The 27,718-nt window shown below is 33.7% G+C and overlaps 3 protein-coding genes across 5 annotated transcripts; all 3 read right to left on the reverse strand.

The window, feature by feature from the left end:
- Positions 1-8,709: 8,709 nt before the first annotated feature.
- LOC140815081 (protein IRX15-LIKE-like) lies at positions 8,710-10,010 on the reverse strand. Its single transcript, XM_073174188.1, has one exon. The coding sequence runs from the start codon at positions 9,834-9,836 to the stop codon at positions 8,898-8,900; it is 939 nt and encodes a 312-aa protein (XP_073030289.1). The 5' UTR covers positions 9,837-10,010; the 3' UTR covers positions 8,710-8,897.
- Positions 10,011-12,967: 2,957 nt separating this feature from the next.
- Positions 12,968-21,828, reverse strand: LOC140813635 (uncharacterized). 2 transcript variants are annotated; one of them, XM_073172237.1, is made up of 14 exons: positions 21,679-21,828; positions 21,226-21,487; positions 20,491-20,610; positions 19,921-19,985; positions 19,183-19,282; positions 18,914-18,985; positions 18,735-18,794; positions 18,525-18,654; positions 18,248-18,441; positions 17,965-18,149; positions 17,142-17,269; positions 15,703-15,965; positions 14,421-14,664; positions 12,968-14,117 (listed from the first exon to the last, which is right to left on the reverse strand). In XM_073172237.1, the coding sequence occupies exons 2-14, from the start codon at positions 21,484-21,486 to the stop codon at positions 13,315-13,317; spliced, it is 2,625 nt and encodes an 874-aa protein (XP_073028338.1). In that variant the 5' UTR covers position 21,487; positions 21,679-21,828; the 3' UTR covers positions 12,968-13,314. The 2 variants fall into 2 exon arrangements, with proteins under 2 accessions (XP_073028338.1, XP_073028339.1); XM_073172238.1 differs by lacking the exons at positions 21,226-21,487; positions 21,679-21,828 and having other exon boundaries at positions 19,921-19,988; positions 20,491-20,584.
- A 934-nt stretch (positions 21,829-22,762) lies between these two features.
- LOC140815302 (wax ester synthase/diacylglycerol acyltransferase 11-like) lies at positions 22,763-27,496 on the reverse strand. 2 transcript variants are annotated; one of them, XM_073174427.1, is made up of 6 exons: positions 26,729-27,496; positions 25,787-25,856; positions 25,585-25,640; positions 24,539-24,751; positions 23,257-23,394; positions 22,763-23,023 (listed from the first exon to the last, which is right to left on the reverse strand). In XM_073174427.1, exons 1-6 carry the CDS (start codon positions 27,464-27,466, stop codon positions 22,859-22,861), a joined length of 1,380 nt encoding a protein of 459 aa, XP_073030528.1. In that variant the 5' UTR covers positions 27,467-27,496; the 3' UTR covers positions 22,763-22,858. The 2 variants fall into 2 exon arrangements, with proteins under 2 accessions (XP_073030528.1, XP_073030527.1); XM_073174426.1 differs by having other exon boundaries at positions 25,585-25,652; positions 26,729-27,493.
- Positions 27,497-27,718: the final 222 nt, after the last annotated feature.

A 27,718-nucleotide genomic window follows, 5' to 3' on the forward strand; every position in this document is an offset into this window, starting at 1 on the left:
CTGTATTTCATACAGGCATCGGTTTGCTTTATTTTAAGCATTGTACTACTGTTTTGTTTACGATACTAGCTCCCTGGTTTTTAGTGCACTTTTCTGTCTCCTTATATATTTTGGATAACAGGTTTTTCATAAGATGTTAATTTTTCTCGTGAGTTTAGAATCTTGTGGGTTAGGGTTCAAGAATTTTTTGAATCCTCGAAATAGTTCGGGATGTGATGGAGATATTATCATCATCATCGAACTCACCCCAACAATAATAATATTGATAATAATAATTGTGAAGACCCAAAATTTTGCAGTGAGAACACTTTATATGAAGCTCATTTTGGCACAACATTTTCAAGTTTCACACAATCATACTCTTGGAAATTTGAATAACCACTTCCCCTCATTATTAACTATCTATCATCATTTTAATGACTAATTTAAACTATAATAAATAAATCATTAAACTATCTATATTAAGAGCAAAATAATGGCAATTAAGAGAAGATAAATGACCATAAATATGAGACTTTTCGCCTCATCTTTTGAGACTTATAAATATAGACTTTGGTTTAGAGTAAAACCACATAAAAAATTCTCACAAAAACTCTCAAACTTTAGAAGTATGATGAATAGTTATTTCCTCTCAAATTTATTTCTCAAATATTTCTCCAAATTAAATTATTTCCTCTCAAATCTATGAGACCCCCTAAACTTTATGAGATTGTAACCACAGATAATAGTGATAAATGAGTGGTAATGGAGATTAAATGTTGTATTATATCATATATTTTGTTGAATAATGTCTTTTAAAAAGAGATTAATAACTATGAATACGTGTTTTTAAAAGGAGGTTAATGGTCACGAAAAAGTGCCTTAAGAGAAGGTTAATGATCATGAATAATGATATCTAATGTGATATAAATGACCATGAATTGAGTCACTTTTCACCTCATCCTTAGAGACCTATAAATAGAAATCCACAACATGCAAGAAAATCACACCCAAATCATACCAAAATTTTGAGAAAGAGTGCTGCCAAGTTTTCAAGCCAAAGTTCTGTCCAATTCGAGTATCATAGGCTTTTCGTTTAGGCGATCGATTATAGAAAAGTCCAACAAGTTCTTCAAGTTTTCTGAGCACGTTTCTATAAGTGAGCTTTTTGTTTCAAACTTGAGATATATATTGTTTTAAAATCGACCAGCATATATGTATTATATGTTTTTAAAATCTGATTTTTGAAATCAGTATTTTTGAAGTACTGAAACTTTGTGAACTAATGATAAGAGTATATATTCTGAACATTTCAGATTTCTGACTGTTGGTCTAACCCCTAGGAGAGGAGAGAACATATAGAAGACTCATATCAGTTTGCCATGAAATTCATAATTTGTTCAGTGCATAATTCTGATACATGTTTATTCATTTTAAATAAGAATATTTTTGTATATATATGCTAATACTGTTTTTGTTGAAATAAATGATTTTACAGGATGTGATATATTTCACTGCTTACTAACTGACGACCATATCAATCATTCACTAACCTCCTCTCAAATAAGAATGACGATCGGTTAGAGGTTGAAGAACAAACTCAGTTCTGGGGATGGTAAAGAAATAGAAGACGGCTGCCAACATTTTAAGTTTCAATTTCGTTATCAGTTTATTTCAAGTTGTGAGCTTTCGTACCGTAGTTAATATCTTATATTCTGCTGTTGTAAAATATTATGTTATTATTTCGGAGCTGTAAAGACAATGTTTTATATTTATGAATAAATAGATTGGTTTGGAAAGTTTGTACTTCCGGGGGTTGTTGTTTTGCAATTACGTGATTTTGAGACAACACTAGTGTCATATGCTTTTATAGCCGGATTATGAACCTGGAGGCTCGATACCACTTAATGTCATGCCTTGGTCTCGAGGCGTGGCATTTAAGTTATATTAGAGCCATCTGGTTCAAAATCCGGGCGAGAAAAATTCGAACGAATCGCTTAAATGTCTCTAGGTGTGACATTTAAATGATATCAGAGCAACCAAGTTCATAATTCATTTGGGAGAAATTCGGGAGAATATAATTAATTGTCTCTAAGTGTGAGATTTTTAAGTGGTATCAGGGCCACCATGTTCATAATTTTAATGGAAGATACTCGAGCGAATGCACTTATATGTCTTTGAGTGTAACATTCAAGTGGAATCAGATAAAAACCAGGTTCATGTTCTTGATGGGAAAGTAGGATTTGGTGTGAAAAATAAAAATTTGGGAATCAATGTTCATGTGATTTCATGGATTGGAATTCAATTTATAACTCAAAGTTATTATTTTTGGGATTTAATGGATGATCATTTGATGATGCACAGAACAACCTTCCTTCGGACTTTTTAAGTGGTTATCATTTATCGAGTGGAATTGTCCATGGTTATGGTTGTACACCATTAGTCTTTTGATCTGGGACAACATAGATACTCTACGTACTAGCATGCACTTGATTCGTATATTGACTCCATTGAGTGTCATCAGGTGGTGTGGTTAAGTGTAGTTTTGAAATTGAAGCCAATGCATCGTAGTCGGGGATTCAACACTCACCTAAGTGTGAAGATATCATCTGTGATCTGATTAGTTAATAATACAAGGAATATCTGGTCAAAGTAACACATGTGCATTTTGGAAATGTGTTTCTCTAGTTGCATATATCATGTCACTGTTATTATTCAAAGATATATCACATCGTTATCGAATTGATTTACAGTTCTTGATATACGAACAATTGCACATTCGGTCGAGATATATGAGTCGAAAGAAACATATTGTACGCTAACCATAACTTCAGGTTTTCCAGGAAATATCAATGAACCTTAGGGGATCATGAGGCGATGTTACTAGAAGTTCTTATCATGATCTGATGAGTGTAATCAGACTTAGTTTTGAAGTTCTTGATCAAAGGGTTGATGAAAAGAACGATGTTAATTAGGGTAAGCCCGAATAGGAACAAATGTTGTTCTGAATTACATGAAGTTGTAAACCTAACTGACAGCTGCAAAAATGGATCATTGGAAAATTTTGTCATTCGAAATTTTCATTTTTCATTATATGAACGAGATGTGTACCTCCGATATATCGGTGTTGTCTGATCGTCGATCGAAGTTCTAATAAATTCACAATTATTTATTTTATAAATTTAGAATATATTAATTAAATAATAATAGTAGTAGTGCTGACTGCTAATTGCAAAATTCTCATAAAACATTCTATAAGAGTTAAGAATATATTGATTAATTAGTTGAGTACTTAAATAAAAGTTATTTAATATAAAGTATGAATAAATAAATATATGATTTCACGATCAAAGAAGGAGGAAGATCGTTTATAGAGATTTACAAGAATGACTATATCATCTTAAAACCAAGGATACTCGAAGTCGTCGTTATATACGTAAATTAAATCATATCTAAACACCATATGAATTATTTAAATCATACAACGTTCAAAGAACGTTTTGAACGCCAAAACTAAATTTTTTAAACTTCCGCTGCGCGATGGCTCACATGATGACATATGATATCGATTGTATGTTTACCATGCACATCCGCGATTGCCAGATAATTTGGGTCATCCACGTAGTTTTCATGCTAGATGTCGACGTGCTTTTCATCAATAATAATTATTTCAATCAGCGACTGCCTGATAATTTGGGCTCGGCTCCGGCTCTCTACTTGACCCTGGCCAACAACAACTTCACCGGTCCGATCCCGCGAAGCATCCGCCAAGCAGCCAAGACTTTGCTCGAGATTCTATTACTTAACAACCAACTATCCAGAAAATCGGGCTTCCAGAAAAGATGACACTCTTTGACTCGAGCCGAAACAGCTTGACGGGCCCAATCCCGCAATCTTTTGCGTGCTTGACCAGTTGACCCAGATACAGATTTTGAAATTCGCGCAGAACCAGTACGGGACTGTTCCGGAGCTTGTTTGCAGACTGCCCAATTTGGGAAACTTATCATTGTCCTGCAATTATTTTACAGAGGTAGGCCCGAAATGGTTGAAATTGATCAAAGAAAACGTGCTTGATGTGAAAATGAATTGCATTTCGGGCCTACGGGGCCAGAGATCAGAAGCAGAATCTCATGATTTCTTATCCAAAGCCCAATCTTGCGGTGATGAAAGATATTTCAATTGGATTCCAAGTACGGGTGTTTCTCACCAAATTTTTTTGAAGGCATCGCGCTATGTTTGTGCGGGTCGGGTCGGGTCGGGTCGGGTCGATTCGATCATGTAATGCTTTGAATCCTCCTTGATTGTGTGACTTTTGAAATTATTATTATTTTTTTGTGTTGAATTAGTTTAAGATATTTCCAATGTTCGTGCGGATCGAGTCTTGTTTTTTACATGTAAATATGAAATATGACGGGTGTCCATTGTTTCACCAGTAAGCCTTTAATTTTGGTTCAATTTTGGGTATTTTACTTTTGCAAATAAATAATCTATTTTGTGCCCCATAATAAATAAAATAAAAAATAATACGTTGATATTAAAAAAAACATATTTTTATAAGAGATCTAAATAAAATATTCAGTTAACAAAATTAACTAATGACACCATCTCATAAAAAAGGTGTCACATTTAACGCTTCTTTAGAATGTGACGTCCTCGCCGTGACTTGAATATCAATCTACCAACACCGAGAATGTAGTTGACTCATAAGATTCAAAATGTGTTTATCATATATGTAGCATTTTGTCCCACAAATTTAAGAGATAAGTTTCACCCATATAGTATTTTGTCTTGCATAACACTTATTTCTCAGTGTTGGTGATGATACTCAGCTTTGGTATCATTATGTCATGCACAGGGCCTACATGGGCGCTCTTGTAGTAACTACATTTTAGACCTCTTTATTTTACGAAAACGGTTAACGCAACTTCTTATAAGAGCTCATAGTAAGACATTATAAATTTATTTAATCTCTATTGCTAACACATAAGGAACAAAGGTGCTACACTTGTCTTAAACGATGATGCGATAGAAAATCTTCAATCAAAATAACTAAATTTTATATGCAAAATTATGTCGCTCTCAAATAAATTAAATAGTCGTGTTACCCTCTCCCATAAATCTTGGATTTGTTCATCGCACATCAACCTCCAAGTACTCGGGGAAAAATTCCGACCATCGAAATATCATAGAAACACGAAAAAATAAACATCAACTGGTTGCAGATTTCATTGTCATCCGAATGATTTTTTTAAAAAAAATTGTTTAGTACACGGACATTATTCGGGCAAAGTGCGATTTATATAGTCCATCGACGCCTCTAAATACGCTCACAAAATACGATCCGTGAGACCGTCTCACACAAGTTTTTGCCTTCCACTTTGCAAGTTGGGAACCATTAATGTTGTCAAATTTTAGTTTTTGTCATTTCTCTCTGTTTTTTTTTCCCGATTTGAGTCATTTTCTCCGACAAGCGTTCATGCAAAAAATGATTAAAATCATCAAACTTTGAAAGATAAATGATCAAGAGTCCTAAAATCCATATAAATATGATAAAAAATTTAATTTTTTTTCTATTTCTTCCCCAAAAATATATACAACTTTTTTAAATAAACATTCAAAATTATTGAGTTGTTTGTTGGTTAAAAGGGGCCAAGAAAGAATCCAAATCCGAAATGGGGTCTCGTAAATCTCAATGTCGAAAGATTTCTTGGTTTTGAATTAATTTTCTTTGGGACATTAGGTGACATGTTTAGTTAAATATCTACCAGAAAATAAATAATAAAAACGTAATAAATGCTTGGGCACAAAATTTGTGAACGCCCTGCATCTTTGCCCAACTCTGAATACCTAACATTATGCCTTTTTATCAAATAATAATTTGTCGATAAATGAATAAATTGTTTAAGTTTTAAGAAATATAAATTAAAAGAATATGTCTTTTGTGAGACGGTCTCACGAATCTTTATCTGTTAGACATGTCAACTCTACCAATATTCACAATCAAAAATAATACTCTTAGCATAATAAGTAATACTTTTTCATGGATGACTCAAATAAGAGACCAGTCTCACAAAATACGACATGTGAGACCGTCTCACATAAGTTTTTGTCAAAACTTTTTAATGTTAAAAAAATCCAGTTTTTTAATTTTTTTTCTTATTAACCAATATTGCATTTCTTTCGTATAAAAAATTTAATCCGTATTTTACTTTGGGGCCGTTGGGGTTGGTTACTGCCCCTCTACCGATGCCTTCACGCTCTTTCTCTCTTGGGTCGAGTGATTTGACCGATTGATTCTAAATTGGTTCTACTTCATTCAAATCCGTCTCGCCTCCCTCGCGATTGATTGTTGGAATATACAAGACCGGAGTAGGCGGGTTGAGGTCCTAGAGGTACCCACTACTCGGAGTACCCTCCCATTCTTTGGTTCTGGAGTCTTTTTTTCTCTTTGTGCTGTGAGAGAGTTTTGCTTGACTAAGCCAAAACCAATAGTTGTTTCAACAACTCTTTCTTTTTCTTTCCAAACCACCGCTCAGCCCCTCAAAACTATGGCATCAAGGTCGGCAACCCCCAAGGGTCGGCCCTCAGACGTATAGGTCGGATGTTTCCGTGAGCAGTAAGCAGCAGATCTCCCCTTATTTTGGGAAAGCTGGCAGCTGCGTGTGAATTCTTTCAAGGCCAAAAATTTAAGATTTTTGTTCCGAAATCTCTAACTTAATTATGTGTTAATAAACCACTAAGATATGTTTTGATTTTTTTTTTAAAAATAATTCTCTTATTTTTATTATGTAATATTCTATTATATTTTTATCTAATTTTTTTATTAATATCGTTATTTAATAAATGAGTTAATTTTTTGTATTTAATTATAATTTAATATTTTTTTCCAATATTAAAATAGTAGTGTTTTTCACATGAATTAATTTCGTTTGAAAATCATGTGCATCATTAACATATACTATATTATGATGGATGAGATGTTTGTGGAGTGACCAATTTAATATAAATATATTATCCTAAAAAAGGACTTAGATCGCCCCTACTCTAAAAAAATACTATAAAATTCAATAAACTTTAAAATAAAAATTCTAATAATATTTTAATTAATTATTTAAAACATATCTAAAGTTATTATTTTTAATATGTTTTTTTACATTAAATTACTTGGGCAAAAAAAAATATTGTACATACAAATGTATGATTTAAACAATATATATACATTGAAATTTGGAATTGTTGGTGTTTTCTTATATATGAGGAAAATAATAATGTAAACTTTGCTATATATTTTATAATCCCATATATTTTGACAATAGTTATATTTTTATTAAAAACGAGATCGATTAGAGGAGTGTCTCAATATGTTTTTGTTTACAAATTGAATTTCAATTTTACATTAAAAAAATTTAATTTCTTAAATAATTTATGGAACATATTATTTTGCACACGTACAATTTCCTACAACATTGTCTGTTACATCGCTATTGGGCTAATAATTCATTTCAATGAAAATTTACTCGTAATCATGTTGCAAGAAATATTACATAAAATGTTTTGCAAGATTATTTCCATTGGTGAATGAAATTTTAATGCAAAATTAAATTGAGTAGGTCTCTTGTTAAATGGTCTCATATATCTTTATATATGAGACGAATAAACCTTACCGATATTCACAATAAAAAATAACACTCTCAGCATAAAAAATAATATTTCTTCATGGATGACTCAAATAAAAGATTCGTCTCACAAAATACAACTTTTTAGACCGTCTCACACAAGTTTTTTCCAATTAAATTTTGTTAAAAGGCAAATATTTATTGGTCAGACAGCTTTAGTCACTCGAGCCACGTGATATCGCATTTATCTCTAAGCTAGCATCAAGTTACTAGATTCATTTCGTTATGTGCCAGATTGCTATCACTTGCGAATAAAATATATTTACATGTATATATATAAATTAATTATATATCAATAATAAATAAATATTAAATATATGTGGACCATACATAAATTTATATATGATAAATATCTATCTATCAAATATTAAATAATATATATTTTTTAATGATGAAATTCGTAACGTTATTTTTCGATGCGTAGTGATAAAATTTCAGAATAATGAAGTATTATGTAAACAATGTTATAAGATGAAATAAAATCTCTCATGATATATTTAATATAAGTTATTTAAAATTCATGATTTCAAGTTCCTTTGAATACTTTGGATAATAAACTTAATTCTAATTAATGTCTTCATAGAAATTATATCCAAATTAAAATTCTATACTAATTAAATTCATAAAATCCAAACACTAATGTGATCAAATTGATTACATATTATTTTATAGTACACACACCACACACACTTGAAAATGTATTTTACCTAGAATGTTTCTACTAATATGATATAGTTCAATCTCATCGCTTCGATACATTTCTATGAAAATACGAGAGATTCATATGGTCATCCAATAATTATAGAGATACGTTATAATTATTCGAAGTGTAATCGAGAAGAGTGAGTCTCATGTGAGACCGTCTCACGGGTCATAATCCGTGAGACGGGTCAACCCTACCTATATTCACAATGAAAAGTAATACTCTTAGCATAAAAAGTAATACTTTTTCATGGGTGACCCAAATAAGAGATCCGTCTCACAAATACGACTCTGAGACCGTCTCACACAAGTTTTTGCCAATCGAGAAAATATAACCGACGTAAACATAGGATGCAAAGAAACTCGATTTCTTATCTGAAGTTCAAATATTTACATTTGGATTATTTTTGGAAATTTGATTTATAGCATAGAAATACAATTGAAAATTTAAAATTACTTAAATTTTTGACAATCTTAGGCAGATTTTTAAGGTTTGATTTGGAAACTTTACTGAAATATAAAAATGAAACTGACAGAAGTTCAGTTCGGAGAAAGTGAAGATGAATCAGAAGTGGGACAAAATTCGAACCGATTCAGATTAGCCTCCATTTTTCCCACGACAAAATGCCCCAACCGATCCTTCGTCTCCACCGAATTATGGCTGCACAGAAACTCCTCGCTGCAAATCCGCTCAACTTCCCTGTCAATTTCATGTACGAACACGTGGGTTTGGGTTTCACCGCCGGCGCCGACCCTTTTGCTCCTTGCTAGAACTCCGGCGGTGAATATGGCGGCCATTCTCCCTGGTGCCGCCGCGAAATACCCACGAGGCCCGTCGATGAGGATCACGTCCCATGGCACATCGTACACGTGGTTGGGCAGGTCGTTGATCGCCAACCTGCAGTCTGAGAACAAGAGGTTCTGGACTGGGCGGCATTCGTTGCTGATTTCTTGTTTGTAGTGCTCCATCAAATCGTACAGTTGGCTTACTTTCGTGGTGAATTGGACGTCGAAGGCATTGATGAACGGGTGTTTTTCTTCGAGTTTGGAGACCATATAAGAGCTCTCGTCGATGAAAACCGTGAGGCCATTATGGTTGAGGGAGTTCCAGAGGAGGGTCTCGTGTGTGAGCCCGAACACGAGGAAGTTGCACGGAGGGTTGCAGCGAAGCAGGACGGCGGCGACGGACTTCACCTCGTCCGCCGACATGCGATCTGAGAAGGTAGCATTCGCGGAAGCATAGTGAAGAAGCGCGTCGAATACGGGTTTAGGTAGCTGAGACTTCGGTTTGCCGGCGGAGGCAGCGGTGTTTGTGGAGATCGGTGGCTCTCTTGTGGTGATGATAGTGAAAGCAAAAGTGAGAATAAAGACAGCTAAAACCGCTAGCCAAGCGCGGTGTGAGGGGACGATTGGGCCAACGACACCGCCGGATTTGTGGACGGAAGGGTGGAGGACGATGAATTTGGCGGTGGGCTTCATTTGTCTTGAAGTCCAAGTGTTTGATAAAAGCTGGGAAAGATAAAGAGATGAGTTGCTTAGCAATGGAGTAGTACTCAGGGACAAAGCTTTCAGGTTCTTTTAAAAACCTCACATGGTGGAATTTAAGACAGTGGCACGAGTTCATAGGTAGGTTGTCCGTGCACTGTACTCCTGCATTTTTTTTAACCATGGGTTTCAACTTTTTTAAAAATATATTAAAATTTGTTATAATTGAATATCGAATTACGTATATCTTTGATCGTGATAAATTTTATATCTTGATGCAAACTTAATTCATTGTTTTAAAATATCATCATGAATCAAGTTCGATGTCGATTGTTTTTTGACAAAAACTTGTGTGAGACGGTTTCACGAGTCGTATTTTTGTGAGACAGGTCTTTTATTTGGGTCATCAATGAAAAAGTATTACTGTTTATGCTAAGAATATTACTTTTTATTGTAAATATTGATATGGTTAACATGTCTTACAGATAAAGATTCGTGAGACTGTGAGACCTACTCTTGTTTTCTATGTGTTTATGCTTTATTTTGGTAATGGATGGATAAAATGTTATTTATTATGGGCAGAATACAGTATTGCAATAAAAAAATGTAAATATAAAAATCTAAATCGAGGCCAATTATATGCGTTTTTAATTAAAAAATATATATGTGATATATTGATACAGTAAGATTTGAAATCAAAACGCAGAGAAAATGGAGGGTTCGGAACCAATAAATGGCACTATGGAGGGGAAGAAATCCAACGACTATATTCGCTTTCAAAAATAAAATTTTTGCTCTTACAATTTGGAACAAAGAGAAAAGGAGAATAGATCATATCCAGAGTGGAATATATATATAGTTCAAAAAAAAATTAGTGCTAAAAATCTAACATAATATAAAATAATAACATATATTTAATATGATTAATTGAGACTGAAATTTAGATATTAGAATGAAATATAAAGTGATTTGAAATTTATGTTGTGATGTTAAGATTATGAAGTATGGATATACTTTATGATTCAAGTTAGGAGATGTTATCTCAAGATTTCAAAATAATATATATACGTGTATGCGTGTTGTTATATATCTCGAACATTCCTCAGTTACCGAGTATTTCATATAATATTCACATCTTACATTCTCACCCTAGATAAGAACATCAAACAAGTTGAAAAGAGAAACAAGATTACTTTTGAGGATGATGATGAATCTTTGTGAAGTCAGGACTATTTTTTTTTATTTTTGTTATTTGATTTAAGTTATAGAAACGCTTTCGCATTTATTTTTGTTTTCATTTTGTAAATTCAGTTATAAAAACAATGATCCTTTGTGTTATTTATGAAATATACTGATTTTGTTTATATCGTATTACGGAACTTGTTAATCGATGATTATATGATTGCTCTACAATATCTACTTGTTTGCAATGTGATTTTTACCGAGAAGATGATGTGATCTCATCAATCAAAGCATCAACATCTCTAAACGAAGACCATATATCTCGGCAGATCCATGGGGAATGTCAATTTCACCACCGGAAAACTAGAGCATATATCTGTAATCAAATGGCTAGATATTGTTTAGCCCAAATAATTGAAGTCACTAACTATAGAAGTTCACAGAATGCGAGAAGTCTGGTAGATAAGTTTAAGAAGAAGTCAGTTGAATACCATGATGGGAGGAGTTGGTCCACGATCCACAATGAATGATAGTGGAAGATGACCAAACTGTTCAGTAGAGTGGAACAAAAGCTGAGATGAGGAATAAAAAAAAACACACAGACAAAAATATTCAATAAAGTAGTAGCAAAGTTTCTTCAATTTCTCTCAATAGTTTTTATGCATATTTTCCAATTTTCAGCATTCTAGTTTCTTCAAATTTTTGCATATTCATCAAACTTTCTTGTAAAAAATGTCATTCATGTTCATAGCAACGTAATTAAATTTGATGTTGTTCATGAATTTTCTCTACAAGTTCATCATATTCCTTAATTTATATTTTGGCTTTAAAATCATATCGAATGAATTAAAACTAACGGTCGAATCGGGACTCACAACGCTTGATAAAGAAGTCGGATCATTCCATATTTGGCACGATCACGTGTCTGACACGCCCCGCAAGTTTTCGTGAGAAACAGATATGTATCGAGTAAATCTATATGTTAATCTTTGCGCAAATTTGCTCTTTTTAACCCCTATATGCATTTTTTTTGGGTTGAAACAACAAATGTTTACAATGAAAAGGAAAATAAGTGTAAGCAAGAAATAGTTGGAGTGATTGAAGTTGAATAGTCGACACTTGACAACCCGCCGTGACCAACTTCTCCTTCGGGCAGATGAGGCCAATTGCTGTAGCTCCTGGAACCGGCACTCTCATGTGGGATTGATGAGTAATTCAGATATTATTTAAAATTTAATTTTATATCAAGTTTTATATAAGAAAATATAATCATTTAAATAAAGAGAAATGTTCTTAAATTATTCAAACATGGACCATACGATGGATAAATAGGCAAATATAAAACTCTTCGTTGTTAAGTTCTCAGTTTTTAGATTTTGAGTATAACGATTGAAACTTAAAATTGGGAACATTTGAAAATATTAACTTGTTCCATCATTATTGATTTTAGTTCAAAGCGCATGTTAACACATATATATGTGAACATTCACTGTGAATACTCATATGTGAATATCAATGAAGTAACATTCACTTATTGATATTAAATTTTGACATAGACCGACACATCTAATATGTTGACAACACCTCAACTATAGTCACATTGATGTACATAATTCAAACTTACGTATATATATGCCACCAACTTAACATTAATGAATAGATCTTTCGTGAGACGATCGCACGAATCTTTATTTGTGAAACGAATCAATCCTACCGATATTCACACTAAAAAATAATATTCTTAGCATAAAAAATAATTTTTTTCATTAATGACTCAAATAAGAGATCCATCTCACAAAATACGACTCGTGAGACCATCTCACACAAGTTTTTGCCAACATTAATTCTATAACACACGACTATTTTCTTTCAAAGTTGGAAAGTTTACATTATTGTAACAAACTACTCATCTTATCTGATTAAAAAGAACAAAAAATTCAATGTTAATGGAAGTCGCCACGAAAATTTATGGTTCTCGAGATTCAGAAAGTTTGACCATTAAACACTTTCTAAATGTTGAAATTAAACCAACTATACGTCCAACACTGGACTCAACTCATGAACGCAACCTAGATTTTGATCTGCGACAACAATGTTCGGGTTGGATAAAAATAGGCAAAAAGATAATAATTTCCCCGATCGAAGATCCCTCGTGTCCCCATCTGGTTCCCTCGTGGGTGAATCAGCTCAACGGTACCAAAACTTTGAGAGAAAAAAATTTCACCACAAATAATCAGTTTGGGGCGTATTCTTTTCTTCTGTGAATGTGTGTCATCCAGCCTTGAACATTTTAATCCGAATCTGGATCACCATCGACAATATCTGGGATTGAATCTGCAGATTCATTGTCTGATTCCAACGTTTTGCCTCTCCTTTTTTCTGAACGTGATAGAAACGCAGATAACCTTTCGACTATTGGAGAAACATCATCATTCTTGGTCTCCAACACAAGTTGTTCCGACATAGAAGCGTTCATCTCATCTTTGGCAGATATCCCATTATCAAAATTACTTTTAACTGTTGTTTCTTGGCCGAATGGTTTGAATGCAGCACGTTCTGAAGTAACCACATCGGATTGAGCATCTGTTGGCAGATTTGATGACGTAGTTGGTGCACTATCTCGTCTTTGTTTCTTGGTAGTTTCCGAGATCGGTGATTCAACTGTAAAATCATTTCCACCAATCACCATTTTCTCAGCTGGATTGCCAGCCGGCACAACTAAATATTTTTCCTCCGAAAAAACTGAAACAGAAGGTACAGTGGTCACGAGAGGTTCCGTGGCATCATTAGCATTCTTCTGTGTTTCAGTGAGTTGCATTTCCATGACATCGTTATCATTGCCAACCCAGTTTTCGTACAGGTCATCGTCTTCGGATTCAGGCTCAGCTGGGTCTATCCCTTGTATCCCGACTTCAAATGTAGACAACAGGCTGTGTCCGGTGGCATATGAAGTATCGGGAAACTTGTGGCCTTGACCTTTGTAGTCACTATCGCTCAAACTGGTGCCTAACATAGGATCGGTCCTCGGGGATATAAGCCTGTGCAAGGCACGGTCACAGTAGTCAGCAAGCTTCGTCCCTCTTTCTTCGGTTCCTGCAGTACATGCAACTTTCAGAGCAGAATGAGGGGATCAAGTCATAATACAGCATAGCAGAACCACATAACCAGGACTGGATGATGATTTGGTCAAGCTTATGATCGTGAACATAGAAAAGTCAAAAAGTTATGCCAAAACAACTGTGAGAGAAGTTTCTATTAAGTTAATTTATCAAAAATTTAACAGAAATGAATATTTAGATGTTCCTTATTAGGCCAATCTCAGTACGAACTAGAAATAAGTCTGATGATTATGCCTTTTCACCTTTATGGTTTAGAAAAATATACAGAACAGATCACCTGCACGGAAAAGTTCCAGACCCGAGGCTAAATGTGATGGGCTACTACAGCCTGGAGAAATAAGAGATGCATAAAGCCCCCGTAACGAAGCTAGTTGAAAGTCAGCCCAGACAAGGCTAGGTTCAGCAGAGATGAAGACATTTCTTTCTTCCTTGGACCATCCTCCTTTACAAGCATTTGCAGCAATGGTAATAAGAAGATGATTAACTTTTGGTCTCCAGGGATCAAATTTTGAATAACCACCCTGGCAGTGACAATTTCAGTAGTTATATATTAAAGAAAAACAAAGAGAAGGATCAGAAAGGCTGTAATTGATGTCAGTTTATTTAAAATTATAAATTCTAACTCAAATGCATTATTTGTGATAAAATCAATGTATTTTGAGTGGCTACATCATTAAGAATGGTGAGCTCAAACTACAGCAAATAGCTCATTTGAAAAAGAAAAAAGTAGTAATATTATCAAACCTCAGGAATCATCCAAGCGAGATAAAGAAATTATCATAGAGAGGCAGCAATAACTCAAATAATTAGAAACAGATTCTGATTAAAACAAAATTGAGTAATGCGTTTAGAAAAAGACTAAATGGATTATGTTTCTTACTGTTATTTTACCCATGACAGGTGTTCTATTGTTATTTTTTAAGGTTGGAATATTGGGGTAAGCTGTAAGGTATTAATTAGTGTACCATAATGTGGTTATACAAGGAGACTGATATCACATCTGGCAAAGCACAACAAAGCATCTTCAACTTGGAGGTTATTAAATTTTTGGGAAGTGTCTGCCAGAATCTGGTTTAGGTACTCAAATTAACAAATACATAGATAGATTTCAAATTTATCTAGAAGTACCTGTAGAACTGAAATAAAGTAGGGTTCTGTTCTAAGACTTTGAATGGTATTGATCTAGATTATCGGAGACTCTAGAAATATAAACGAGCCCCTTTTGCAAAGATTAGACCACCTTAATGAACAGTTTTGCGAAACAGAAAAATCACGAAGAAGAAAAGGGGCATTGTTTCTTGCTCCTTTCATCGGAAACTAGGTTCTCTTAGTATACAAGTTAACGTTCAAGTACAGTTCCATAGAAGATTTGCGCTAGATTAGCCAAAATATAAATTCATCCAGTTGCAATCCACCATTCTCCGTCAAGTCAGTCATCAGATTCACTTAAACCAAATGATCATATAACTGAGACATACGAATGAGATTTCCCAAGGAAGAAAAAATGAAGAGAGATCATAACTAATGATATGCTCATCATCATTAGATCGGACACATACCACAATTAGAATAGATTCTAACACCTCCAATGCAGCTATCTTCACAGATGTCGGAAACAAAGTCTGTGGCATTTCAACTTCTACATCTTTTACAGGCTGTTCTTGAAATGATCCTGTCGTGCTAGAATGCTTCTTTCTCTTCTGACCAGATTTCTTCACTACCTCCGAAGCAGCTTTGGAACTTGTGCCATCCTTATAAGCAAGGGGATCTAAATCAATAAATACAATGTTGATAACATCTGGGATCACATGAATTGCGGTTCCTGAAATAAAAAAGCTTAAATTAGTCAAGATATAACACAGTTGTCTGATATAAGGTACTAGCTCATTACAAATGTCGCCTATTCGAAGGTTCTTGGAAAAAAAAATATGGATAAATGATCACAGTTTGGCACCACCATCAAGAATAGAAAGAGGACAGAAAGAAGAGTTTGGTTGAGTTAACAGGCAACAGCCTGTGTTAGAACATTTTCGCATATAATAAGGGCATTTAACCAAGAAAATCATGTAAACAAGTCCTCGCTTTTTATAGCAAGATTTTATTTTCAACATGCTCTTTGATTGCATATGACCACAATGCATGGTTCCTTCCGGTCACCCCAACCCTGTCAATGAGCACATAAAGCCTCCAATCACAGCAACTTCAATTCTCTCAAACAAGTTTCAGTCTGTAAAACACAGAGGATATACGATCTACGGATCTCAAAATACAAGATCTTACCCTTTCTTAGTTTCCAAAGCGCTGAACAAACAAAATGACGCCCAATCAAAAGCCCAAACAATAGGATGTGATGGCTACAGTTTCAAGCCAAGATTTCACAAATGAACTATTAACTTTTGATGTTACGTGCTCTATCAAGCTGCCAGAACTACGAGAACTATCAAAGTTCCCATCACATGGATCCATTGCACAGTTAATTGTGAAGCACCAATAGCTAGTTAAATGTGAAGCACCTATAGCTAGGATATTTAGAATTTGGTAAAAGACGTGCACATAATATAAATGCCCCACGCTTTATATAGTTATGCGCAAACTTCCTCTTAGCCTTCTCTCATCCTTTAATACGTCATCTTCTAATAGATTCATCTTTAGTGATGGTTTTAACAACATTGATGACAGAAACAATAAGAATATCAAAGACATCATGAAAGTAACAGACTGAACGCTCCATGAATAGAAAATGCTCATAGATCCACTCTACATAACATAAAACAGTATTTCCCAAGAATTTTGCGCACTGGAAATTTAAAGATCCAATTTGTTTTCAAAAGCTTCTATTATATCTTTCATAGAAACACACATGAGCACACACCAGAGATGCACTATACTTGAGTGTGATATAATGATTACCGTTAAGTGCAGTTGAAACATATAAAGAAACTGCTTTTGCAAACCAGACAAAAAATAAAAAGAACTAACGAATATTTTGGATTCATACCGAAGCCCCCTATTAATATCAGGACTTTCATTATCGAGTATGCTCTCACTCTCAGCTCTGCAAAAATGCATCTCCTCATATATTCCATCAGCAGTCGTAAAATATCTGCTGCATGTGGTAATACTTTGCTGCACAAAGAAAAGAAATTTCCTGGTTTAAACAACTTATAACTTGACGAAATTGAGATCAAAATGAAGCAGTTAGGACTTAAGACTTTCTTTTCAGGGAAAAAAAGGAGCAGAAAAAGGAACTGTGCCAATTCTAAGATTTTAGCTGCAGCAACAAAATCAGTCCATCTACCCATAAAAATATTTCAATGATCATTAACAATTCAACTCCAAGAAAGGAAAAAAAAATAGCTGCACTAGTTGCAAATCAAGAAGGTGAACTGAAATCACAGTGCAAATCCAAACTGCTATCATAAATATTTATACTAAATCAGACATCATCTTTCTGCACGGACCAACGCTTAGGTTCACTCTTTCAATTGGATTTAATATCAGTTTTCGCATTTTCTTTTACCCACCGAATAACTAGTTGCCTAGAAACCCACCAATTAACTAGAATACTTCTTGTCGAGAATCTTAGGCCTCGACAGGAAGACTAAAAATTGTCAGTGATGTTTATATTTCCATTTTTTTACGGGGGGATTTGGCAATCCTAAACTCTTTTCAGACCTGCATAATTTAGATAGCTTGATGGCCCATTAGAGTACTTAGCGGAGAGGAAAACTTCAAGCAAGATTGCATAAACTTAATACTGCTAGAGAACTAAAACACGAATTTGGCATCTGTAAATACTGAAAGACAATAACAGCATTCACCTTCTTAAACCATTGATAACTGCTGTGATAATCTCAAGCATATGCAACTGCAACAGTGGAAGTTCTGAACATATAAATTCTTGTTTCAGGGTAGTCCCGAAAGGAAATGGACTTTGAGACAATGAGCCATCAACCAGCAGAACTCTCCATGCAAGAGTTACTAGAGCACGAATTGGCACAGGAACCTGCCATTCAACACGAATGGTATTTAACATGCATCAGTTTTGAGATCCTCACCTGCTGCTCTTAATGTAAAAGCATCAGCAAAGAAGTTATATGCTACCTGAACAGGGTAAAAGTTTTTGAGCATCGTGCTACAACTACTCATTAGAGCACAAATTTTAGACCCCAGCAGTTGCTCGAGCCTCCTGGTTGAAAGATTAGAAGTCTGCTCAGATACCACTAATCCTCCTAGTGGTGGTGGGGATTTTTTACCTGAAAGAAGTAATACCTTCATGGCCTCGCTGCTTCTGGAATCTGGAAGAAAAATTAGAAAATAAATAAGCTACAAAGTATGAACCAAAATTGACAACCAATTAGGTAACTCCTCTGGTTAATACCTTCTTCTAGCCCTTGGAAGGCATCATTCAGATGACTTTCAATTGACAGCAAAATTTTCGTCATCATCAAACACCAGCTATCCTTGTCTCCTCTTGATTTCGGAAGCAATGACAAGCCACAACTAAGTTTCTGCAAATGAAGAACTCCAAATGAAGCCCACTGGATTGGGCAATAAAATGCTGTATCGAAACATGGGAAAACTTTCTCACCTTTAGAACACTAGCACTGCATTCTCCAGACATGATTTTTGAGACGATAGCAGCTTCAACCTGCACAAAAAAACAGTTTATTTTCGAATATCATGAACTTAAAAATCAACAGTGTATTGAAGCCCACCATTGAAAAAAGTTGAATAGCTGACACAAAAAGCAAAAAATGGAGAATTTACATTGTCATAATGTCGGTGGATAGATACTGGGAAGAAATTCATCAAGGCGCATAAAAGACCAAGTAGTTCTTCCTGCAAAGTGAATATGCCAGTGAAGGAGAGTAAATGAACAAGGTAGCAAGGAAACGTTTCCCACAATAGAGATGAAGGCTAACAAAAACAAATAAGAATATTGTAAATCATGAAATAAAACATTTACAGACATATGAACACAACAGAACTGATTTAACGCATAAAACAATGTAAAGCAGTGATATATATGTACATACAGCACCAGAGCTATCCGTATTTAACATCTTCAAAGTTGGCTCAATAACTTTCGAAGCCAGTGAAGCTCCGTCTTTCTTTGCTTCTGGGAATCTACTCAGTCTAACTCATATTATGAGAAAAGATCAAAACAATTAACCACTCACCTCCATATCTTAGTATAACAGTAGAAAATTAAAATTTAAAAAGAAAGACAAACAAACTGGAGAAGAAAAAGATTAGCATGAAAACTTTATTGAAAATATATACCATGTCACTAAATAGAAGAAATCAGCTACGTTAAATTGGTATAGAGCAAGCTAATGAAAATGATAATTTTCACTTGATCTTATGGCCAAACCCAAGTCAAATACAAAGCAGACTTTGAATTCTAACCAAAACACAAATATAAATGTCAACTAGTCACCTCACAAAGTTGATGTAAGACCCCTTCTGCAAAGATCAAATTTTTTATCTCACCTCTGATCCCATGAAAAATGAAGATCATTTAAGAGCAGTAAAAAATTTAATGACACCAACATAAAAGTATGAAGGCGTGCAATTTTTCCTAAAAATAGTCCTCGCGAGTCACTAATATGCTTGAATACTTATAAACAAACATGAATGACGACAATTGACAAACAAATTCACCCATACATCTAACTTTTAAAAAAATCGCTACAAATTTTTTTCACAGATAACCAGAAGAAACATATAAAAAAGATCTAGCATTTCTTTAAAAAAAATATTAATGTACAAACCTGGTAAACAAATCTGATAGAGCCGCAAAAGCAGCCACCTTCACTAAAGGAGAAGCCGCAGGAAGCTACTAACAATGACCAAAGAGACGGTATAAGATTTAAAAACAAACAATACAGAGTTCAAATAAACTGCACCATTTATAAAAAAGTGAATAACAATTGACACTTTTTAATTGTATGTATATGTGTATGATATCATAGAAATGAGTTACAAAAGAATCTCTACAAACCCCAGGAACTAATTATGTTAACATTGAAACTTTGCATATGACATGTAAGCTATTACGATAAAAAGCTGTCAGGGAACTTCTGCATAACTTCAATTAGAAGATCAAAGGGTAAATTGAAAACTCTTCAACAACCCTTTTTCAGGATATTGGTACATTTCCATGATTTCAAAGGGTACTTTAGCAAATGAAACTGAGTCATGATCTTAAAACTTAAAAGTCCTTTCAACAATTTGAACCTTGGAAGCGACAAGATAAATTTGTCAGGGCAATACAAAGATCAACGCCAGCAGTCACAATAAGAAATCCTACCAAAACTTGCAGTGCTGGAAATTAATTATACCTGGATGTGATTGAGTAGCTCAGCACACCACGAAGAATTTGAAGCTAAGAAACGTTGTGAACTGCATTCTTGACATGTCACCGCAAGTAAACTTATCCCAGCCCAACACTTATCTGTTGGCTAAAGCACATTAACAAAATCAAAAATTTTTAGAGCCACAGTAGTTTCTCTTTTTACTCTACATTCAGTAGAAAGAAAAAAATCCGTTGTTCCAAAAGTTTAAGAACCAAGTATGTCCATCAATAATAAAAAGCAATTAACCCAGCATCAAATTTCTACACAGTGGCATAACAAATTATTTCTTACTATTTCAACCTCCAGCACAAACACGTTCCTTGTCCATTCATTTTTTTCAAGTATTAATGAAAAATAGAAAGGAAAATTTAAACCAATCGTTGCTATTTGAAGTGGAGAAATGTACAGGCTAATTAAAGAGATCATAAAAATTGTGCAATAAAACTAATAGATACTTCCACCCATAAATGTTTTTCATATAAATACTCTACTGGACTATGATAAATAAAAAAAAAACATGATTCATGTTACCATTCGTCCAGCCAAAAGAAATCAAATGAAAAAAGAAGTAACATTGGCCCTATTTGACGTAAGAGCGATATACAGCTAATCAAAGAAATCACAAAAATTGTACAATGAAATTAATAGATGCTCCATCCTTCAATATTTTTCAAACAAATATTCTACTGGAATATGACGAAAAATACAGCTTTGTCTTACCATATCGCCAGCCAAAAGAGAACGCACTCGATGGTCCCAGGAATCCACGGCCTTTTTCCAGCAATCCATCACCTCTTGTTTGGCTAGACCACGCTCGAGCAGCAATTTGTGAGTTTTGACAGTCGTCACAACGTATGACAGGTCTGAAGGGTCGAGAAAAGGGTGTTTGACATCGGGGACATACTTTCTCAACAGAGAGAGAATAAGCTTTGCTTTACGTTCATCATCAGACAAGCCGCCAATTTCCTCTCCAAATGCCATTCTGTGAAAGGATATACATTAACTAGAGATGCTCAATAGGGTTTATCAAGAATTTTGATGTGGATTCAGAACAAAAACCGGAACAACAATTCTACTATATTCAAATCACTTTGACACGAAATTCGATCGATTAACACCCATTAAAATCAAAGCAATACATCGAGAAGCCATATCCATCATTTACTTCGTTACCTTGCTTATTCACAATCGACCCAAACTGATTTTTGCTGCTTGTTTCTCCACCTGAAGGTTTAAGGCAAGAATATTGCTTCGTCTTGAAGTTGAAGGTGGGGAAATTCGACTTTCCAGGAGGCAGGGTTTTCAACAACTCCAGGTAATGGGGGTTTATGGGCTAAAGGGTTTTTTTATAATTAATTTAAAAATAAAAAAATATTTCAAAATAATTTAAAATAAATTTTTTTACAAATTACTTTAACCCGTACTTTGTAAGCACGGATGCTGCACATCGCAATTGTTTACAAAGCACGGATTTCTCCACGACAAGACGAGTCAACTCTACCAATATTCACAATAAAAAGTAATACTCTTAGCATAAAAAATTATGCTTTTTCATGGATAACCCAAATAAGAAATCCGTCTCACAACTTCGATCCGTGAGACCGTCTCACACAAGTTTTTGCCATTAATATGAACTTATTTTTTTTATAATAGGTTTATATTTTAATTTCTCTATATATGAAGATTTTTGTTGCAAGAGCTGATGAATCCAATGCTGGAATTATTCACTATCAACATATCCAAATTCCAAATTGCTTACCATTGTCATAGCTATATTTTTTATTATTTTATTTTGATTATGTGATATACTTAACAAATTAGTTAGAAGAATTATAGCTAGGTCTGTTTTTTATTACTTTATTTTTATTTTTGTAAAATAATGAAAATTAATTTGATTGTGGTTTTTTATTATATTTTTTTAAAATTTATAACGTACAACTTCATCTATAACTAAATTTATTATACAAACTGTAATAACCGACCGTAATAACCAAACCGTAATACAAAAAAACCAAACCGGACCGAATTAAAATGGTTTGATTTAAAGATTAGGCATTCAAAAAACCTGAGGTTTATTAAAACCGAACCAAACTGATCGTTGCACACACCTATGAATGTTATTAATAAACAAGATATTTTAAAAAACTATCGATTTAAAAATTTGTTTGTTTCAATGATATCATTTTTAACCGTGAAATTCAATTCTTAAATAACATTTTAATTTTTTTCCCGAAATTAAATTCTAAATCCCATTAAATTGAACCGAATTCATGAAAGATTTATTCCCAAATCCGATGCAGTAAATAACATGATCCTTTGATTCTCTCGATCAAAGTTCAAATATATTTCGATATCAAGTGAGTTTCGAGGACGTAATTGCCTCGGCAGCTTCCTTCATTTGGTGCAACGCATCTTCGAAACACTTGGCTAAAAGTTTGGGTTGTGGGATTATATCTTTGGCCACCAGAATTTGCAAGTCAGCCACTCCTGCGTAACTCACCATATGCAAAGTGATTGCCTGCATTAATTATCTATCATTAGAAACCAACAAATTTTCTTTTATAAGGAAGTTAAGCTTCTCGTGATCTCACACAATCGGGGGAAAAAGTAAAATCACATCTGGAGTTCTGACGTGTTGCCGAATATATAACATCCAGCACCATGTCAGTCAACACCAAAATGAAAAAATGTGCTAATTAGATATAACTTCGAAGAAAATGCGAAGCGAAAGAAATCGGAAATGTATGTTACATGAGGTAGGCTGCTGGAAGTGGCTCTTATGTGCTTCACGGGGTTGCCCCCTAAAGTGATCTCTTCTCGAGGGCCAACTACGTTCGATATAGTAAATGTGGTATTACAAATAATCCGGTAATTGAGGATACCCGCAACCTGCAAGAAAAGAACAAGAATAACGTGGCGAAAAAGTTTTATTTAGACTAGTTATTCTGCACACGCGATGTGCTTGTGTACAATTTTTTTTATCATTATCGATAGACTAAAGTGAAATTTGACAAATTATGAAGGGACTAAATTGATATTTGAATTTTTTAAATAAAAATAAAAGTGTGTATTGAATTTTTTTAAAAAAAATAATAAAAGAAGTGTAATATTAATATACAAGGGTAAAGTTGGAAGAAAAAATTGTTGTCATATATATATATATATATAAGATTAAAAAGACACGTTCTTTATTTTGAACAAAATTATTTAGAATAAAGACTTTTAATTTTTTTAAAGAATTTCAAAAACTAAAAAAAAAATATCTCCTCCCACTGCTTAAATTTAACTAATATTTTAAAGAAATAAAATATTTTAATCTAGCATATATATCATAAGAAAAAACTATGACAATGTCCTGTAAGTTAGCCTGCTTTTTATTTTGAGAGTGGGTCTCATGTGAGACCGTCTCACGGATCTTAACCTGTGAGACGGGTCAACCCTACCCATTTTCACAATAAAAAGTAATACTTTTAGCATAAAAAATAATACTTTTTCATGGATGACCCAAATAAGAGATCCGTCTCACAAATACGACCCGTGAGACCGTCTCACACAAGTTTTTGCCTTATTTTGATCATTTAAGTAATAAACTACAACTTATTAGATTCTTTAAATTTCATATCGTGCCAACATTATATGACGTCACATGAATAACTCAATAAAATAGGACTGAATAAATCTAACTTGCAACACGAAAACAAAAATTTGACAAAATAAAATACCAAAATCCGAATATCAAACAAATTAAATTTTAACGGAGAAAAACATTTCAAGCTCTCACACTTTTAAAAATCCACACACACATATATACCACCTCCATTTGAGTTATATAGGACATTTTTTTTTATTTATTTTTTTTTTGTCTAAAGTATACAGGTTTGTATAATATTTTCCAGCTTTTTTACTAGTTCAGCCCCTATTAATTACGTTTTGAAAAACATGCAATAATTTTTTGAATGAATTATATATATATATTTATATATATATATAATTCATATATATATATATATATATATGTCCAAAATTTCTTCACCTTTGGGCCGAAAAGAGACATGATCAAGTTGCCGATTCTATAGGAGCAAGGAGCCTCGAACGAGAGCTTTTTCTGGTCGATCATTGCCTTGGCTCTCTTCACAAATTGGAGAGGATTTGACCTGTCTTTGTGATAGTAGACAGGGAGGAGAAGTATACCAAATTTGTTACCCCATTGAGGCCTACTTTTTTCGCCCATCAGCTGCGTTAGGTCCTGTAGTTAATATCAACGGTACCACAACTAGTTGGTTTCATTTCCACAATCTATATATACGTAGGAATCCAGTAAGGCACTGTTTGGTACACGGGATAAAGGTGAGATTGATAAATAATCCGTCTTATCCCACGTTTGGTACGTTTTTAAAAAGCCCATTATAATATCATGGGCCCTTGATAATTACATTTTTAGAAGGATAAAATATATTTAGTAAGAGGTGTGATAGTTTTAATTTAATGATAAAATATACTACAAATTACTTAATTACCCCCATTTATTTAAATGCATTTAAGTTAATGTTAAATGTTTATTAAATATATACATATATACAAATATATAGATATATATATACACACACACAAATAGTTACTAGGCCCTTCGATATGAAAAAATTATAAAAATAATAAAGAAAAAGACACAAATTATATTTGATCGGTGATCACCTTTGAAAAAAGAAAAGAAATTGTTTAAATAATTTCCAAAATAAGATAAAAAAACGAAAATTATTCTTTAGAACTATATATATATATATATAGTGTAATTTAAGAATTGAGATATGCAATTACAAGATCTTGATAACAATGAAATATAAGTTTTTGTGATAGGGTTAATTTTGTCATTACATGTCAATATATAAATTTAATCACTCTTGTTAAAATCATACCAAACATTCAACATATTATCTTATCATTATATTTATCCTTGATTTATCCTTATATTGTATATCCCTTACTTATCATATCTTATGTACCAAACTGTACCTAATAATATTATATAAAATTATCGAACTCGAATCGATTTGAATCTGTCATAATATACAATAAAATTACCTGTAATCCTGGCTGTGGTCTGAGGTTCACCATAGCAACACCGGTCATTTTCAGACCTTCGGGAAGAGCTATCGTATCGTCCAATATTCATGAACAAAGGTTGTGAATTGAGTGTGTGTGTGTGTGTATATATATATATATATATATATATATATATATATATATATATATATATATATGAATCAATAGATTTGAGTATTACCTTTCGGACAGGTGCTAATGTACATAGAAAGGCCCGATGAGACTACTCCGAAAAGGACATCATTAATGGTCTGAAAATGATTGATAATTGTGCTATATTTGTTTTGTCCCATTTTGATATTTTGACATGATAAAAATTATGTAAAAGAAAATGAGAATTTAATATAGCTACCTATATATTTACGATAGATAACGAAGTACAGTTACATCTATAAAAAAAAGGAATATTATTTTATTATTTATTGAGCAAAATTTTGTATGAGACGATTTTACGGTTCGTATTTTGTGATACAGATATCTTATTTAGGTCATCTGTGAAAAAATATTAATTTTATGATAAAAATATTAATTTTTATTGTGAATATCGGTAAGGTTGACTCGTCTCATAAATAAAGATTCGTGAGACCGTTTCATAAGAGATCTACTTTGTTTGTTGATAAAAACAATGTTTTTTCTACATATTTATTTACTTATTTTTGAAGTATTTGAATAATACATATAATAGTTTTAATTCTAATAATCAAAATAACAAAGCCAAAGATTTAAAATCTGTACAGCATAAATATTTATTTTAAAACTTTAATATATTTGGCATATTTTGCTTTTTAAATAAATAAATTAACATACTTGGTGATTAATATATAAAGTTAAACAAACTTAAACTGGTTCAATCAACTATTAAAATTAAATCCAATTTATAGTCACGTCAGATTAAAATAATTAAAGATTGAGCTTATTATTATTATTATTATATAAGACAAAAATTATGATTAAATTGTAAAATATAATTATTATATATAATATTTAGGTTGAAAAATAATTTATGGTAAGTTTTGAAAATTAATTAAAATTAGGGAGGATAACATGGCAAATTAATTTTGAAGTGAAAATGTTTTTCAAGAAATGAAGCAAAAATTTATGGAAAAAGAACGGGAAAACTCACTGCATCTGCAACTGCTCGCTTCACAGTCTTCATATCTTCCAGCCGCAACCTTGCCGTCGCCAATCCCCGCGGCCAGTCCTCCACTCCGGAACCACCGCTCAAGGCGGTGGTCCTATCCCGGAGCCACAACCCTCTCAACACAAACTCCATCACAAAAACCAACGTATACCAAACCACCTTCACAATACTCCAAGCACTCCACCTTCTCCTCAGCGGCGAGCTCGAAGTCCCAACGCCGCCGATACTCGGCAGCTGCTCTGGATCATCAACCCTCCGGCAGCACGTCAGCAGCAGCGACATCAACGAAATCCCGTCTCCGAGCGCATGGTGCACGCGGAAAACCGCCGTCCTGTGAGCTGCGAGTATGTGAATCTCCCACAGAGGTTTATCCTCGGAGAGAGGCGACGAGACCGAGAGATCAGCCATGTAGTCGTTGACAGCTTCATCGTCCGAGATAGAAGGATCCTCGGAGACGGGACGGAGTCGAATAACGACGTGTCGATCAATATCGACTTCCGTTTTTCTCCAGTGTTCACGGCCCAAGGAATCCCTTACTATGATGCTACAGAATCTGGGATGCTTCAGCATGACTGAGTTTTGGACTTGAGCTTTCACGGCGGCGACGTCGATTGGGTGTTTCCCGGCGATGGCGCAGTTGATGATTTGGTTGAGCTGGGGCTGGAGGAAGAGGCGGCCGGCAGGGGTGAGTGGCTGGTCTCTTTCTACAGAGTGCTCCATGTGTTTAGGCTTACAAAACTCTTCGCTTTGATTTTTTTATAAGGGAAAAAATGGGACACATGCAGTTAGGTTTAGGTTTTATTAAATTTCCTTACATCCCATAATTTGCTTCTAATTTTCACCATATACATGGTAGAGTCAGAAATATGACTCTGTTCGAAATAGAATTTTTTAAACTCTAAAATCTTTTAATATTTTAAATTGATCTATCCGAATTAATATCATATTATTTTAAAATTATACAAAATTTAC

The sequence above is a fragment of the Primulina eburnea genome, chromosome 15 (assembly GCF_022965805.1).
Source record: "Primulina eburnea isolate SZY01 chromosome 15, ASM2296580v1, whole genome shotgun sequence".
NCBI lineage: Eukaryota > Viridiplantae > Streptophyta > Magnoliopsida > Lamiales > Gesneriaceae > Primulina > Primulina eburnea.